This window comes from Rhinopithecus roxellana, chromosome 18 (genome assembly GCF_007565055.1).
Source record: "Rhinopithecus roxellana isolate Shanxi Qingling chromosome 18, ASM756505v1, whole genome shotgun sequence".
Classification (NCBI taxonomy): Eukaryota; Metazoa; Chordata; class Mammalia; order Primates; family Cercopithecidae; genus Rhinopithecus; species Rhinopithecus roxellana.
The window spans coordinates 174,761-193,140 of NC_044566.1; the positions used below are offsets into that span (position 1 = coordinate 174,761).

The 18,380-nt window shown below is 42.2% G+C and overlaps 1 protein-coding gene across 1 annotated transcript in view; it reads right to left on the reverse strand.

Moving 5' to 3' along the window:
* Positions 1 to 18,380, reverse strand: part of FAM155A (family with sequence similarity 155 member A) — a 704,261-nt gene that overhangs the window by 34,649 nt on the left and 651,232 nt on the right. The window contains exon 2 of the mRNA XM_030922440.1: positions 11,839 to 12,010. Coding sequence (XP_030778300.1) covers positions 11,839 to 12,010 — 172 coding nt within the window. The remainder of the gene's footprint in view (positions 1 to 11,838; positions 12,011 to 18,380) is intronic.

Sequence of the window (18,380 nt, forward strand, 5' to 3'; positions counted from 1 at the left end):
TTCATTGCTTCCTGTCCTCTAATCCTCCAGAACTTCTGAAGCATGCAGAATTTGTCTTCATATAAGAGTTAGAATTTGTTCTTTGCTTGAACAAATAATGTTGAATATGTCTGTTCTATTCCAAAACATTGAGGCATTGCTCAGTGTATTCCTCTGCTCGGGGTGTCATCACAAAGTCCCACATACTAAGGGGCTTAAACAACACAATTCAGCTTCTCTCATTTCTGGGGCTACATGTCCAAAATCAATGTGTTGGCAAGGTTGGCTGCGTCTGGGGGTTTTCAGGAATGCTCTGGTATGGGCCCTTCTTCTTCGCTTGCAGATGATCATCTTCTTCCTACGTCTATTCCCACTGTTTTCTCTCTCTGTGTCTGTATCCAAATTTCCCCTTTTTATAAGTATGCTGTTATGGGAAGAATTGCATACTCCAAAAATGTACCCGTTGAGCCCCTAACTCCCAGTTCTCTGACGTGTGAATGTATTTCAAGATAGGGCCTTCATAGGGGTGCCATGAGGCTTTCAGGATGGGTCCTAATTCAATAGGACAGATGTCTTTATTGGACACAGAGGAAATTTGAACATGCAGAGACCCCAAAGATGTGCTGGCATGGAGGTAAGACCGTGTGAAGACACAGCAAGAAGGCAGTGTCTACAGGCCAAGGAGAGAGGCCTCAGAAGAAACAAAACCTTGATCTCAGACTTCTAGTCTTCAGAAGGGTGAGAAAATTCATTTCTGTTGCTGAAGCCCTGTAGCATGCGGTCTTTTGTCACGGCAGCCCTAGTGGACTAACACATACACTAATCACATGGGAGTAGAGCTCATCCGAATGACCCATTCCAACTTGATAAGCTCCATAACCAAGTTATTGCCATATATGGTCACATTCTGGGGTGCCAGGGGTTAGGATGTCAACATCTGGATTTGGAGAGCAGGGGACACAATTGAACACATGACACTGAGTTTGGGGTACCCATTCAAAATGTAAATTCCATAAGCTTAGACGCCACATCACTTTTCAGCCTTTAAGTACCAGGTAATGGAGTTGTGTGGCGGTGGTGTGAACTCCATTCAGCCGGAGCCTCTATACTGTGTTGACAGGAGGGTGGGATACAAGGACAAAAGACAGCTTCGACATGAAATACTGAGGTGCTGCTTTCTGACTCCCAACGGAGGACACTTTGTTACAGTGCATCCAACCATCAGCCCCCTTGCTCTTTCACACACTGCCACAGGCACCCGTGGGCAGGAGCATTGCAGGCTGTGCAGGGCATGGCTGCCCCTCGCTGCTTGTCCGGAGTGACACCTCTCACCACAGAGGTTCTTCTTGCTCAAAGGACGGAGTTGCTACTCATTAATGAACTCATCCAATGTTTGCTTACTGAACACAAACAATGTGTCCGGCACTTTTTTGGTGTCCGTGGACACACCAGAGGACATACATTCTTACCTTAACCCAACTCACCAAAACGAGGAGACAGGCAAGTGGCCTGTGATAAAAATGCAGCCCAGTGAGCACCACAGCAGCAGAAGCACAGGGTGCTGGGGGCACACTTGCTCCAAACTCCCCCTCGGGGGTCAGGGAGGGCCTCTCCTGGGAGCCTCAGTTGCTTCAGGATTAGTCAGAGGAAGCTTTGACGGACGGGCGTCCCAGGCAGTGGGGCGTCACATGCTGGGTGGCTATAGTTGGGGTGTTAGGTCCCAAAGAGGAAGCGATGATGAATGAGGTTGGGGGGCAGTGGGAAACAGGTCAAATCAAGTCAGGTTAAGGAGCTTGAAGACTCTCCTAAGGGAATTAGGACATTGAGTGAGGGGCATGATCTGTGCCAATAACAGGTTGCATGGCAAGCATCTCCGACACGATGAATGCGCAGACTCTTTCATCCGTCTCTACTTCTTGGTATACATTTATTTTACAGTAAAATTCACAGGCTGTGGTAAATGATACAGCAATAAAAATATGCCTTGCAGAACTGCATTTAATAACAGATGGCTAGGAATAAACCACATGGCCATTAGTCAGGAGGAACTGAGTAAATAAACGACAATAAATCTGTAACCCATGACATCAGTCACCAGTTGGCTGGGGGAGGTGACTTGATCTTGCCTGTTTTGTGTCTTTTGGATGTCGTGTCATGAGCACCACTTATCAATTCAAACATAAGTAAATACACCTTATTTAAATATTTCAAAAGTATGTAATATCAACTGCTGTAGTCCTGGTGACTTCAGTGTGGCCGCAGGACCTGTTCCTACTCATTGGTGGCATCAGACGTTAACTCTGAAGTTGAACCTTAAGGGCCCTGGAGCTGTGAAAATGAATGTTCATCCAGTGAAACTGTCTATTTACCACACTGGCAGACATGGCACTGCAATGAAGAGATGGCGATCGAGAACTATTTTGGCTTTTGTCTCCAGTTCTCGAAAACTGGTCTTTCCATGTAATCTCTTCCAAGGTCTATGATATGTGCATATATGTTGATTATCTATCTATCTATCTATCTATCTATCTATCTATCTATCTATCTATCTATCTATAAGTATATAGATATCTCTCAACGTATATGCACATATCATAGGCCTTGGAAGAGATTAGAAGGAAGTTTCTCTGGCTCTTCACAGTTCACAATGGAATTCTACATCTTAAAATTACCTCTGGGGAGGTCGAGGTGGGTGGGTTACGAGGTCAGAAGATCAAGACCAGCCTGGCTAACACGGTGAAACCCTGTCTCTATGAAAAATACCAAAAACCAGCTGGACGTGGTGGCACGCATTTGCAGTCCCAACTACTTGGGAGGCTGAGGCAGGAGAATTGCTTGAACCCGGGAGGCGGAGGTTGCAGTGAGCTGAGATTGCACCACTGCCACTGCACTCCAGCCTGGGAGACAGAGCGAGATTCTGTCTCAAAATAAATAAATAAATAAATAAAATAAATTACCTCTGTAAGAAGAATTTACTACGCAGTGAGAAACAGATCCTATCTTTGGACAATCATTTCCCTTGTGATTGAAATTATTTTCGTTTCCTTGCAATGTTTGTTCCTGCGTATTTGAAGGTGGACTTCCTTGGGTTTTCTCAGCCCACTTACACACAAAAAAAGGCTAAAACACAGCAAATGTCCCTAAGACAAGCCCAAAAAAGCATCTCCCCCACTCCCTCAGGTAATGACGTATTCCGTAAAGGAGGAGATTTTAGTGAAGGTTACCACGAGCCTCACTTTCTGGCAGGAGTGGGTTTTGGTGTCGATGTCGGCATTTTCAGACTCTCTATGCCTGGGTTTGTCACTCTTTTGATCCCATAAATTGGTCAATAAAGGTACAACATACCATATTTAGGACTGATCCAGTAGTGTCAAACAATAACATAATAACTGGAGAACCACCATCTTAAAATAGCATTCTAGAAGTTTTATTCCTAAATGAACTTTTTATTTTCAAGTTTTCTTCTTGGAGAATTTACACATTTACTCCCATCAGTGCTGCTATCCCTAAATTAAATTCACGTTTTTTTTATTTGGAATTAACTTTAAAACTAATTTTAAAGTTCTGCTTACAAATCGGTCTTCAATTTTTAAACCTAAGGTATTTTTTATTTTAATTACCTACATTACCTGGAAATTTAGCTATTTTAATTGTATCTATATATAAATTGGATATTTGAATTATGTATAAATTATATAAATGTTGATATGGTATAGATATTTTATAATATATAATTGTACATATATAATATCTATAACAAGGATAAGGTGATTTGCATTCATAATAATATTCACACAGACATTTTAGAGACTTTAGCTCTCTGTTCTTACCCTTTACACTAATTTATTTGTGTGTGTATATGCATCCTAAGACTCTCACTCACCAGTCCGACAAAATGAGCCATCTAGCAGACAATTTCCCTGAGAATAATGACCCAGACAGTCTTCTTTTCTTTATTTAACCAGAAAAATGTCTATGTTCCAAAATGCTTGTAACATCCATTTTTAATGTGATGTGTGATGTTGAGAAATCAGGACATGTTTGAACAATGAGATTTGCATTGCAAAGACAGCAGGCTGTGGGCGTGACCACCTTCCATTTAACCTACTGACTGACTTTTTCCGGCTGTGCATAGCAAGGAAACAATTGCTTACACAAGAATTTCAGGATGGGCTGGCAGGTCGTTTCCTGTTCCACTACAAATGCTGGACTAAAAGCCAGGAAATGTGGAGCTATTCTTGTTTCTGCAATTGCTTGTTTTGAGGGAGTGGTTAATCCTCAAGGCATCAGACTAGATGACTTCAGTAATTCTGGTTTGTCTAAGATTGACTCAGTCTATAATCACGTAGGATAATTTCATTGTTCAAAGTGGTCCAGTATCCACAACAGCTACCAAGTGGGCATAAATTCTTCACAAAGATGACTGACTTGTAGACAAAATAGGTAAACACTCTCATTGAATAAGATTTCACCCGTTCTGGGAAATCTCACTTGGCCATATTCTTCCTAAACTGACATTCCAGAATTCAGACTTTCCTTTAGCGTCCAGCTTTGACAGCCACTGTGTGGTCAGTAGTTCTAAGTTCACTCACTCACGCTGAATGCAGGGAAACCTTCGTCACGGGTGTGTGTTATCACCTCCTTGCTGTAGAGAAGATCACTACATGTTTTGATTCAGCTTGCACCTAAGAACAGACTCAGCAGCTCAGCAGTGCGGGCGCTGGCACTGCCTCTCTGAGGGCAGCGCGCATAGTCTGGCTTGAGCAAAGGGTGACTTTCCTTCCAGAGGGTGCAGAGGGCCTGAAGGTATTTGCCAGACACAGTATCACTTCTGCGCAAGGTTAACGAGTGAGTATGGGCTGAAGTCACTAAATCTTCCCTTGATGGCATCAAAAAGGACAGCCGTCAGGCACTGTGCTCTGTCCCCTGTGGTACCCCCTGACATGGTGATAGGCCCTGACATGGCTCAGCTAGGCCCTCAGTGGTTCCCTGGGGCAGCTGGCTCAGAAGCCCTGCTTCTCAGGGCTGATTGATCTCCCGTTCCTGCAAGTGCTCCTGGCTTGGTTTTCTCCACTCTCCCTGGTCTGATGCATTTCATGTCTACTCTTAGACCAGGCAAGGTATAGTGATGAGAAGCAGAAGGATAACTTGAACTACGTTACAATTTCCCCAAAGGCTGTCGAGGTGAGCAAGTGCATGCAGGGCCTGCCCAGTTGTCAGCGTGCCTGGAGGCAGACGGGGCCGTCCACGAGTTCTCCGTGCTCTCTTACAAGCATCACCCAGGTGAACCGGAGGCAGAGGGGGCCACCCACAAGTTCTCCCTGCTCTCTTATAAGCATCACCCAGGTGAACTGGAGGCAGAGGGGGCCGCCCACAAGTTCTCGTGCTCTCTTAAAGCATCACCCAGGTGAACTGGAGGCAGAGGGGGGTGCCCACAAGCGCTCCCTGCTCTCCAACAAGCATCACCTAGGTGAGCTGTAGTCAGAGGGGGGTGCCCACAAGCTCTCCCTGCTCTTCAACAAGCATCAGGAAGGTGAGCTGGAGGCAGTTGTCTTCCTCTCCCCACACAGACAAGAATAAAACCTCATTCTCCTCTGCAGCGGCACCTGCCACACCGCAAGCACCACCAGGCTGGACTACAGGGGGTCCCATCTAGCTCAGGCCTCTGCTCTCGACCGCCCTGGGCACTGAGTGTTCTGGCACTGGGCTCAGTACTGTTAGCCACTTGTGGAGGTGAGGCAATGAGAAGTTATAGTGGGGGCGATGTTCCAAAATTCAGAGCTACTGGCAGAATTCAGACATCCTAATTTCTCCTCAATTCCCTACATACATTCTCTTTTTCTCCTCAATTCCCTACATACATTCTCTTGCCAAAAACAAACTTGACCTGCTGGGATCTTTATGAATATAGAATTCAGAAAAAGCAATCTTAAGTAGGAATGATCTGAACTCAAACCTAAAGATATTAACTGAAATAAACCTGAAAAAGTACAATGTTTTAATGGAAGAAGATGTCATGAACATATGAAGTTACTACATTTTATTTGGTTTTATAACCTACTCTCATATTTTTTAATTTTTATTCTGGGCATACCATCTCCCGTCACGTTTTTGCCTTAAACTTTGATATACTGATTAAAATATTTTGTATGAGATTAAATGATGTTATAACTACACTGGTCTTTTTATTATTCTGTTTTCAAAGGAAAAAACCCTGATTTTAAAACATTAAATGAACATATGTATACATAGGGGAAAATAAAGAAATTGAAATGGCATAAATGTTCAAATTAAAATCTACAAAAGTAGATTTTTTTTTTCCTACTGAAATTTTCCTCTCATGAGGACATCTTTTTGTCTTTTAAAAATCTTTCTCAACTCACTAGATTTTTGCAAATGTTTTTTCTTTCACAGTTGTGAACTCACTCACAAGTAAACCGTGAGATGCCAAACATTAAAAAAAATTCCTTCGAATGTGATCCATATGCAGAGCAACGCATTTCCTCCCCTCGGGTCGTTCCCTTCCGTTCCCTGCATGCAGTGAACGTCCTCTCAGACACTCTGCAGGCGCGCAGAGTCGCCACCAGGGGGCGCCCACCTCCCATTGCAGCCTCAACCGCCTGTCAAGTAAGGAACAACAGCAGCCCACAGTATTTTCCCCAGAGACAGAAACATAACCTTATTCCTGTCACAGCTCAAAAAGAAAGAAAAAGAAAAAAAAAAATGGAATGCAGAATTTACATAGAAGTCTTAAAATATGTTTTATCTTCATTGTCGGTAACCCCCAGCAGACCAACTTTTACTTTCATTCCTTCAATAATTTCCCTGTGCAAGGGAGCAGCAAACCATGGCTGGTCTATTTTATCTGTCAATCAAATGGTAATTTTCTTAATGTTTGTTACCATAGCACCCTCAGCCTGTGCTCCTCCGCTGCCTCTGTTTTCTGCAGCTTGGTTCACTGTTACAGGTAAGCAATCAAGGATTTCTCCAGGGAACTCTGGAATGAGGCGAGGGAGTGTGGAGAGGGAAGCCCACGTAATTACCACGATGACGGGCTGACATCGTAGAATCCAAAAACGACTTCCACCCCCTCACTTTCAAGATGAAGCAACTGAGTTTCTAAAATAGCAGTGCATTATGCGAACTGAGCTTGCAAACCCAACAGAACCCACCTTGACAAATTTTAGCTCAATAATGCCTAACATTAAATGACATGTTTCACCCTGACAGCACCTCAGAATTTCTTCCCAATTAATTTTTAAAACATTTCTTTAGTCACGTGTCAGTTTTATTCTTTAACGGAAAAAAAAAAATCAAGAGCAATCTCAAGCAAAGTGTCTTTCCTTTTATCTCCTAAGACAGAATTGGAATTAAACATATGCACGGGGATGCACTTGTCATCAAGATCCGTGGTTAGAACATTTGGTCATGACCTTCCATAACATCCTCAATCAAAAGCATTCTATAGTAATGGACATGCATTCTCAGATATTTCATTTTTTAAAGGAAGTTCCTGGGTTACTAAAGGATCATAGGTACACAAAGTGGCAGATGATCAAAAAAATATACATTTAAATCTTTCCAATTTGGTACATGGTGATGTGAGCACCAAGAAGAGATGATGCACGAGATACTGAATTTAATACGTGTGACCAAAATGGTAAAAAAAACTCCTGATCATTTACAGAAATTGTTCACCGATTCCAAGGGCTGATATTCCCGTTTTTGTGGGAATCCTAGGTATCAGTATATAGCCAATAAGACAGTGACAGGAAGAACTCGAGGTCCTCTAAGATTCTGGGTGCAGAGGACTCTAAGAAAAGGAATCACCACGCCACTGGTTTGCCACTAAGGAGAAGCACCTAGAAAAAATACTGATGCTCACATGGATAATGTCTGTCATCAGGCCCTAGGCAGTTATGTGCTGACAGAATACTTTTTTTGAGGTCGATAAGAAAATTAAGTGAATAATCCTCGACATCCTAGAGGGAATTCTCCATCCTTCTGGAAGCTATGAATTGGATGCAGTTCAAGTAGAAAACCATTATAATTAAATTTGTTGAATTTGAAGGAAACTTCACCTATTTAATTCTTAGTGAGAAATGATTGCACTTTTAACATCTAGAGTGGAAATCAAATGCTTTAGGATTTTTTCCAAAAAGAAAAATTGCTGGAGGCAAGATGAAAGTCAACTTACTTGGTGAATTCTTTTTGATGGAACTGTGTTTAGCGATTGTCACTGTGCCTAACTCAATGAGGAAGACATCCAACAGAACTACCTGTGAACATGTGAAGTTGCTACGAGCTCACCATCCAACCTAAGGCCATCCAGGTGGCCTTAGGTTAGCAGCAGCCAACTGGGAAACTAGAAAAAATACTCCCAGTTCTCTTCTGTGTTTACTCTGGTCCTTCCTGGGTACAGAAGACATTTCATGCAAAATGCATAAAGGTACCTGAGATGGCTCACATTTAATTGCAAACTTATTTATAATGTAAACTATTTAAAAATCCATGTACATTTGTAGAAGATGGACATCCAAAAATGTGCAACTTAAAATCTGGGAACAAATGATATGCACACATGTATTACTAGGTTCCTTAGAAGCATGACAAGCCACTCCACAGTTTAGCCAGAGGTCCTCTGAGAGCCGTCCTCTATTCTAACATCATCCAAGATGAAACCCATTCTGGGGCCCATGTCTGGGACTCTTATAAGCAATGGGCAGGCAGCTGTGATGGACAGGAGTAGAAATCTCCTTGCTCAGGTCCAGCAGTGCACTCTTTCATTTCTTTTTCCTGAGGTAGGGTCTTGCTATGTTGCCCAGGCTGGAGCACAGTGGCAGGATCACAGCTCACTGCAACCTCCAGGACCTGAGCTCAAGCAATCCTGTATCTGCCTTCCAAATAGCTTGGACTACATGTGCACATAACTGTGTCTGGGTACTTTTTTTATTTTTAATTTTTTGTAGAGGAAAGGTCTTGCTATATTGTCCAGTCTGGCCTCAAACTCCTGGCTACAAGCAATCCTCCCACCCCAGCCTCCCAAAATTGTGGGGATTACAGGCATGAGCCACTGCATCTGGCCTCAGCAGTGCACTCTTAAGGGACACCTGTAACCGATGGTGAGAAATGATGGCTGCTAGTTATCAACATGAATGAGAATTCTTCAAAGAGGCATAGGTCACACCTTAGAAAAGATCAATATGAAAATTATTGTCTTTTTCTGTCAGATTGTTTTACAGATCTTCAGGGCAAAAATGACTTCAGAATTTATCCTGGATATTTTCAAGCAATTTAAACATAAAATGAACATTAACCCAACTGAAAGTGACATAAGAACCACTGTTCTTAGGTTTCCAAACGTTCAGTGATGAGATTATCCTAGGGGGCCTCTAGCAGAGATGCCATTTTTCTCTGGATCTGATGAAAAATCTCTTTTTTCCTGCCACTTTTCCTTAATGATGTAGTTATGGCTATGAAGAAGCTGTCTTTACCAAACTCGAAAACAATTAAAACTGCAGACTGGATTCTCTGCCTATGTTGTGAAGTGAGAGATTTAATTCTCCCCTGGCATTCTGAATGTGTATGGAGGAAGGGGGTGAACATTCAAACATGTATTTCAGATTCACAAATACAGATATGTGTAGGAAAAAGATACAAGATAAACGCAAACACCTCACCCTTCATTTGGGTTTTTTCTCTACTTTGAGAACTTGGTTCGAAAACTCTTGTTCTTCTCTAGGACAAAAGCCAATGTGAGTGTAAATGCATAAATACAACCTGTACATAAAAATCCAATAGCTTCTCTGAAGTCCTAATGTCACAGATACCTCACTGTCCCACGATAAAACAATGAAGGCCTTATCTTCATGGTTATTTGTAGAATGTTCGTTCTATGCAAAATTCAATATGAATTAATAGCCTGTGTCTGGTGAATTTTGTCTCAAACTCAAAGCAAGAAAATATTGATTTCCTCCTTCCCTCCTTCCCTGATTCCTTCCTTCCCTCTTCCCTCCTTTCTACCCCTCCTCCCCCTCCAGCAAAGAGGAGCTACATAAAAAATGACTTGAGGATCAATTCAGTAGAATAACACGCAGGCCTGTGAAATCATTCTACATTTCACTTTCCTGTGTGCAGTGGCTATGGCTGGTTAAAGACATAACTTGCCCTTCTCCCTTATCTGTAATCCTTGCAGCAAATCCACATGGGGGCGGGTTCGACCACTGCACTTTCTAATTTACTCGTGAAGGGGTGGTGCCGCCGAGAGAATGCGCAATAGAAACAGGATGAAGGCCGAGGCGCCTGACCTTCAGTCATGTGTTCTTCCCACAAGCTTGGGCAGCATAAGAAATACTAAAATGACAAGTTGATGGGTGCAGCACACCAACATGGCACATGTATACATATGTAACAAACCTGCACATTGTGCACATGTACCCTAGAACTTAAAGTACAATTAAAAAAAAAAAAAAGAAAGAAATACTAATCCAGGCCGGGCACGGTGGCTCGCACATATAATTCCAACACTTTTGGGAGGCCAAAGCGAGCGGATCACTTGAGGTCAAGAGTTGGAGACCAGCCTGGCCAACACGGTGAAACCCCGTCTCTACTAAAAATACAAAAATTAGCCAGGTGCGGTGGTGCATGCCTGTAACCTCAGCTATTCAGGAGGCTGAGGCATGAGAATCGCTTGAACCCGGGAGGTGGAGGTTAAAGTGAGCCAAGATCACACCACTGCACTCCAGCCTGGGTGACAGAGCAAGACTCCGCCTCAAAAAAAGAAAAAAGAAAAAAAAGAAAAATAAATACTCATCCAGTTCAGTTCTTATGGTGGACAATCTCTTGATAGCCTATCACTTAGAACAGTGTGGCTAATGAATCCATATGTAAATAAGTGATGCACAAATAATTTGATACATTCTCATTTGAGCATCTTAATATGTTACTCTGTTTTAGAGTAGTTTGGTAACTCTAATGTCAGAAGAGAATTTTCATGCACGCATATGATAGTGTTTTATCCTTACACTTGAAAACAAAACATGCTACAACTCGAGCCACATAGTGCCAGGGACATCGTATGGCATTATCGTTACAAAAAAGAGAATGCAGAGCAACAACTCGGATTATCACACCACCCTGGCAAAGTATCTTGTTCTCGCCATCTAATTATAATTTTATTAAAAAAAACAAAAAAGGCTCTTGCTCTTTATATCTGATTCTGTCTAAATTATGTAACGCTTATAAATGTCCAGAAAAGGATGCTGATATTGGTGTTTTGTGCAGTCTGACTCATTTGCTGAAAGAAGTAAACATTGTTTAATGGATAGGCTTGTTGTGTGGCTCTAACAGACACACACACACGTACAATTTAGGCAGATATTTTTAAAGCTCTTAATACTTTTTACAGATAAAATAACATAAAAATTCTCAGAAAATTAAAAAAAAAAGAAAATAGGCAAGAGAACATCAACTTCTGACTAATTTGAAACGCATAATTTCACTGGCCTTAGCACGTCTTCTGTTCTTACAGAATTCAAAGGCAATGCAGGCAGAATCTAACCTACACTAGGTCACATGTAAGTGTATCTAATGATTGCTAATATTTTGCCATCAGATTTCTTCTTTTACACAGTGAATAACTGTGGTCTCGGTTACAGATAGACCACGTGGCACAGACGCTGAATCATTTCCAGAACAGTTGAGGGGAGCTTTCGCTACTTCTATTAGTGAAAGTGCGGAAAACTACCAGGCGCATCTTCAAGGTTATTATAGCGAAAGGAAACAGCAAAGCAAACAAACATGACACAAGAAAGCAAAACCACCGGAGGCTGGTGTACAGACTCCCACCCGGCACTGTACCTGTACAGATGAAACTGGAGAGGCCTCCGTAGATGACTTCATCATTGTCGGGCAATATAAATGGACACCTCGTCTGAACCTCCAAACAGTATTGCTTGCAAGGAATTGTCTTTCTGCAGTTAAACTGTGTGACTTCAAAATACTGGGAACAGAGCCAGGCTTTGTAGACAATCTGAAAAAAAGAGAAGAATGAAAAATATAGAGGCGTGACAACAGCATGATAGAGGCACTGTGAGACGCGTGCAAGCGTGCTGTGGTTTCAAGTGGATCCCAGGAAAGCCCTCATTGCGAGAAAGCGTATTTACACAACGACAGCTGCAAGTGATAAAAACACAGCAACGAAAGTCTCCGCAATAAAAGCAAAACAGCACTTGATTGAGTCCCTAATTGAATGTAGAAGGTATTTTGGCCTTTAATTTTATGCGGCTTATTTAAAAATCAGTGGATTTAAGCAGGAAGTTAAGTTTTCAAAATCCAGGGATATCCAAAGTAAAATAAATAATTGACCCTGTTGCTTGTGCTGTGGTTATTTGCTGCAGTGTGGCTGGTCAGCCAGTTCCCTTCGCATGGAGTCCCACGTCTATGCCTCCATCGGACACTAGATGGCGCGAAGCACTTTACAAAGATGGCCCAGCAGGGGTTGGGAAACTGCTGTTTAGATCTTGGACTTTCAGAGGCACAGAACAGGCAGAAATGGACATTTACATGCATGACTCACACCAAATGCATTAAAAATCTCACTGTCTGAAAGCCCGGAAACACCCAACATAGATCAGACATCAGATGCTGTGGTGTGGTTGGGAGTAGGAGGGAAGCCTCATCAGAGCCACAGCTTCAACCCTCTAGATGAGGTGCCAGCCTCATGAATGTTTGCTGCATATTTATATAATTTCATCAAATGTGAAAGGACTGGGACTTCATTCATCTCTTTGTTTTGGTGGCTATTTGGGAAAACAAACATTGAAAAAATTGCCTTTTTCTGACACGTAGGAATAAGCTGATCTTAAATTCAAACAAAACAATAGCGGATGTACCCATTTGCTGTACAGGTCGCTGAAATTCAGTTATTCTCCAGGTCCTTGGCACTAATGGCTTTTATTTATCTATTTGTAGCGTTAATATTATCCAAGTAACATTTTGCTGGTTATATTTTACCTAGAAAAATGGAGGCGCTGCAGTTAAGAGATTATAAATACTTAATAGTAACAAGAATAATAGTATTTACTTTAGATATCACTGGATTTTGAAAACGTAACTTCATGATTAAATCCACTGATTTTCAACTAAGAGATTATAAATACTTAATAATAACAAGAATAATAGCTATTTGTCAACTTTATACTCTTTTCTAAGTTGTAAAATTTTTTTTTCCATTTAATTCTCAGCATGCACTTTTGAACATAACTATTAGTCACATTTTGCCCAGGAATAATATTAAGTAATAATAATATTAGGTAATGGAAGTGGAAAATTCAGACTTCAAATTCATGTCTGTAAGACTCCAAAGACTGTGTTCCTAATAGTTATCCTATATTTAATCTGAAATCTACTTTTAAAGCACTTATGAAATCACAAGGGAGTTTGCAGATGAACCTAAAATCAACATGGCCTTCCATGCCCCCGGTCAATATCCATTTGGTAGAAGGAGGATTGTATTTTCTTATTCATAACTTTTTATTAGGTTGATCAAGATGATGCTTTATTCTGTGATCAAGGTGCCTCGGTAGAGGTAAAATGAGATAAATATCAAAGTGAGATACACTTTTAAATGGCCAAAAGTAAGTTTTCTTTGCCAGTCATCAATGGCTCATAATCACCATGTAACTTGCTCGTAAAACATACAAATAATTAGAATTCTTATAGGTCTTTTGAATGAGTCTTCTCGTAACAGTGTACACTGAAAAATTGCACTAGAAGAAAATGTTACGCTAGCTGAAGAAACCTCGAAGAATTCTTATGCCAACTGGAAAACGGAGGTGGCTGTGGCTGTGTGCCTCAGGGGGACAGCAAGAGGCTGCCTCAGGGGGACAGGTGAAGGTGGGGGTGGTGCCGGCAGCAAGAGGCTGGAAGCACCAGCTTCAGAAGAAAAAATGAAATGATTTCTTAACCAAACCATGGGGAAGTTGAAAACGTTCGTCAAAATGCCATGGACATTGACGTTTGTGTAATATGACATGATATGTAATAAGACATGACATTTATTTTGTAAACTAAGCTGTAATATAAGAATGAGCCACGTATACTCTGATTCCTGGGCTTAACGACCTTTCTCAGGTACTAGAGGAAGCAGGATAGGCTTATACCTGCAGTTCAAGCAATAACATTCCATTATGAGGACAGCTTGCTTTCCGCACGCTTCTGGGATTACCTGTTTTTCTTTAATGAATGCCCTATGTAATTCCAGAAAGTGGCTCATGTTTGCGTTGGCCAAATTGTGGTCCCCATGCCCACCGCTCCCCTACAGGTTGCCTTTCCACAGTTACTCCAGTTAAAATGGGTTCTGAATAGGGAATCGTGTCCTGTAGCCATGAACTCTTAAGAAACAATGTCTCCTCTGGCAGACGGTGGGGCGTCCAGTACTGGAGTCTCTTCAGACCTACACATCCTCTTTGCAACCACTTTCCTCAGCATTGCCCAATGGGAACAGATCCATTTTTTTTCTGGTCCCTTAAATTCTATTTCCGCTATATTTCCTTTGCAGATTTTTTTTAAACTCCAAAATAAAGAAAGAAAGAAGAAAGAAAGAAGAAAGAAACTAGTAAGAGATCACAGCTTTTCTTTTTAAGTATCAGGTAGTAGTAGTTATGAAGAAAAGTGATCGATCGTCATTTGCAAAGCCACTGGCAGAATCCCAGACCTTTTACGCTGGGCTTTAACGACCTCTCCGGCCAGGCTCCCTTGTGGCATCCATTATGAGCTACCTCCTGAGCTTTGAGTGTGCAATGAAGATTCCTCATTTAAGTATTAAATATTTTCTAAAATTTTAGCTCTAGGGATAAGATACATCAGAAAACAAGTCGGGGAAACCATGTGAGCTGAGTCAAAATCCGAAGGATGAAGGAGAAATATTTTATTGCTACTTAAGAGATTAAGGCTGAGAAGCAGATGTTATATAACCAAAGGATTTATCTTCTCCGTGTAGATGTGTTTACCATAAAAGAGGCAAAGCGTACAGCACATTTGCTAAAATATTTCAGAATACACTGGAAAAAGCATGCATGGGAAGTAAAAAAAAAAGTTCTTCTAGAATCTTGAAAAGTGACATAGCATGTTAGTAAAAACCTGAAAACTGTGTTATGTGAAGAACAGAGAATACCTGAGAATTTACTGTGGCTAAGAGCAAATGAGGGGTGAGGTTCTTATAGTCATCTCCAGTGTCTGAGAACCGGCTATGTGCTGATGACAATGGCTTTAAACAGTAAATTGTGGAATCAGAAAATAAAAACAAGAGGAAAAACAAACAGGTAGCTATCGGCATGATATAAAGATGAGTTTTCCTGCCAGAAGAGATGCACAGAAATAAAACGAGCTATCTTCAAAGGTGCCGAGTTCTCTAGAACTAGAAAAATTCCAGTAGACTTTCAATAACTCTTGTCAAAACATGGTGAGGAGGATTCCTATGTTAGGAAGGTGAGAGAGGGCCATGGCTCCAAGACAACTCCCAATGTCTTTCTAGAAGGTTTTGCAGGAAGGGGTTGAAAAAGATGTTTTGTGGCGACACTGGGCTAAAAGAACAAATTGACTAAATCTTAAAAGTAATAAAGAACTTTCAAACTAAAGCACACCATGAAAAATGAGTATACTTGTCTTATTTCATAAGAACTATGGAGTATAAAGAAGGTTAGAAATCTTTTTTATAATGGCTTGGCCTTCTCCTATAGAGAGAAATATTAGGTAAATTGCTTTTCTATGTGTCACTGCAGAGTATAAATAATTATATGAAATGAAAGAATAATTGTGGGAAGGAATAAAAATGTGTGCGAGGTCTCTGGTGACAGAGTAATGGCTCGCCGACATCCACCCCTTCCCCCGCTTGATGGCCGGTGCCTCCTTCTATCCAAGAAGCAGCTTGATTTGTCAGGAAATTATGCTCTGAAAGGGTATTTCAAATGGCCCACAGCCCCCACCCTCCTCCACCCTGTCCTTTGGAAATGACTATTGACCGTCACAATCTTTGCTGGACAGCTGCCCACCACACAGTGTTCTCAAGGTGCCACCTGGAAGAGGAGCAGACTACGCCAGAAAAATAGCCCAAATGACAGCATCATTTTTACTTAATACTTGAATCAATTTTTCTCTTTTTCCCCTGAAGCATTTTCTCTCTTGCTATCTTTCCTCATAAAACCCTTGAGACTTGTTTGGGAAATGTTTTACAAATAAGGAAACGTATACAGGGAAATCAGGCAGCGAATAAGTGGAATTCAACTCTCTCCACAGCCCAGTCCATAGCTTTTTTCAGCGGGAACTCTTGTAACAGGAACTCTTCTGAGAGGACAGAAAGCGAGGGAGCCTTGGATAGGTCGGCGTCTCTGGAGTCACTAAGGTGAGACATTCCAGGGTGGAAAGCCTGAGACACCACCTAGCTGAGCCTCTGTTAACGCTGGAAGTGGGGCCTAGAAAGATGCAGATGGCAGCTGAGCAAGGTGAGGCCTGGACGCCAGACGCCCAGGGCCCCTGGGCACTGTGGAAATGCACTCCGTGTTATTCGGAAGGCATCACCAGAGTACTATTCATTCCGAACATATCCTTTTTCCTTTTTCTTTTTCCCAAGTCACTTCGTTTTGAAACTCACTTGCAGTTCTGCAGAGCGGGCTGTATGAGCCCCCGCCTCTCCCTCCAGACTGATGTCCACGTCTTCCCTGCGTTCGCTTCAGCCGAGAATCCCTCGGTCACCCAGGCCTGTTTGAAGAGGTGATCAGGGCAGCAAAGGCTGAAGAGACCAAGGAGAACCCAAGAGAGCTCATCTAGCAAACTCATTTTCACACTCGTAATGAAGTTTTTTGTGTTTTTAATTTTAAAGCTTTGGTTATAACAGCACAGCCTCGGGAGACAGACCGAGCGGGAGTACTTTGCTTCCCGATGACAGGGAGTGATGTGAGGCCACGAACTCTAGAAAGAAATGCTTTACATGCGAGTCAGGACGATCATGAAGTAGCGCATGCATTTGTGAATAGAAATCCTACACGGGACCAGGACCAGCATGATTAACAATGGTGGCGTATAGACGGCTGGCAGGTGTGCCTGTGTGAGTGTCCACATGTCCTCTCTTGGTTCTGGGCGTCCCAGTTGAAGATAGCTAATCTGTGCAGAACCTTTCAAAAAATGCCTGCGATTAATGTTTTTCCAGCAGAAGGTCAGCTTCGCGTTGCTTTTTAAACATATATTATCCCCATCTCCAAAATCCATCTCTATATTTTAGAGCAAGGTAGAAGATTTATAATGTAAATATATGTTAGCCTGCTGAAAAAATATCTGTTGGCTATGTATTTTATCACAAAGAAAAATGTCAGATATTAAAAATGGTTGTCAGCTTCAAATCAAGAGGCTAAGCAGCTGCCCTCCCTTTTCCCCCACTTACTAGTAAGGACTAACTTCCCTTTCACATTTGTAGCATTTGTTGATAACATTTTATTAGATCCATTTCTGCCAGCTCTAACCCCGCTAGCGGCCTGAGTTTTGGGTATGTGTGGGTGAAATAATTGGTTATGTAAGCATTAGTCTGCGATAGCAACCGCCTCAGGCTAATGCACTTTGATGCATAACGCACGTTGCTACAGTTTTAAGTGGGGGTGAAACTCAAAATAAATTTTCACGTTCCTATGTCTGAATGTCTGCTTTCTGCTACGTCTGTATCAGTGTCTGGTGAAAGCACATTACACCCAGACATTGGAAATCATGATATATTCTGAAAGGGAAACAAGAAAGGCCCCACTGCCTGAGGCTGAGTTGAGTCTGTGGAGTAAACTAAGGATGGGCGGTGAGCAGGGGTCTGAGCGTCTTGATCCCTTGTGGGGAGTCTTGTGATATCAGCACCCCTTGCCTTCCAGGGTTTTGTCTTGGCTCCATTTCCTGAAGTAAAATGCAAATGTCTTCCTCTTCTCTGGTGGTGACCCACTTTTTGAATCCTATCATCACATGTAAGTCTATTCCCTTGCATTTCAGGGCCTCTCGAGCTTGTGGGCTCTGTCCCACATTTCGCAGTCCACCCAAACCATTCTCAACGCCAAAATGAGGCTCCTGCAGTGCCCATCCACGCCGGCATCCCAGACTCCATTTATACGGCAGAGGGAATCAGCCTGAAAATCACAGGGCCAACCCAAGCCCAGGCGGCCCATCAGGGGATGGCATCATGGAGGGGCCCAGACATATGATTGTACAGAAGGTGAAAAGCAGATCAACTCGGCTGTGCTTTCGCAAATAGAGAATGTGCCCATCCAGAGATCATCTGCACAGGGCTTCGGAAAAAAGGGAAAGCTAAGAAGCATTTGTCAGTGTATCTCCAGCACCACGCGAGGGAAACGTGTCCTAACTATGATACACAG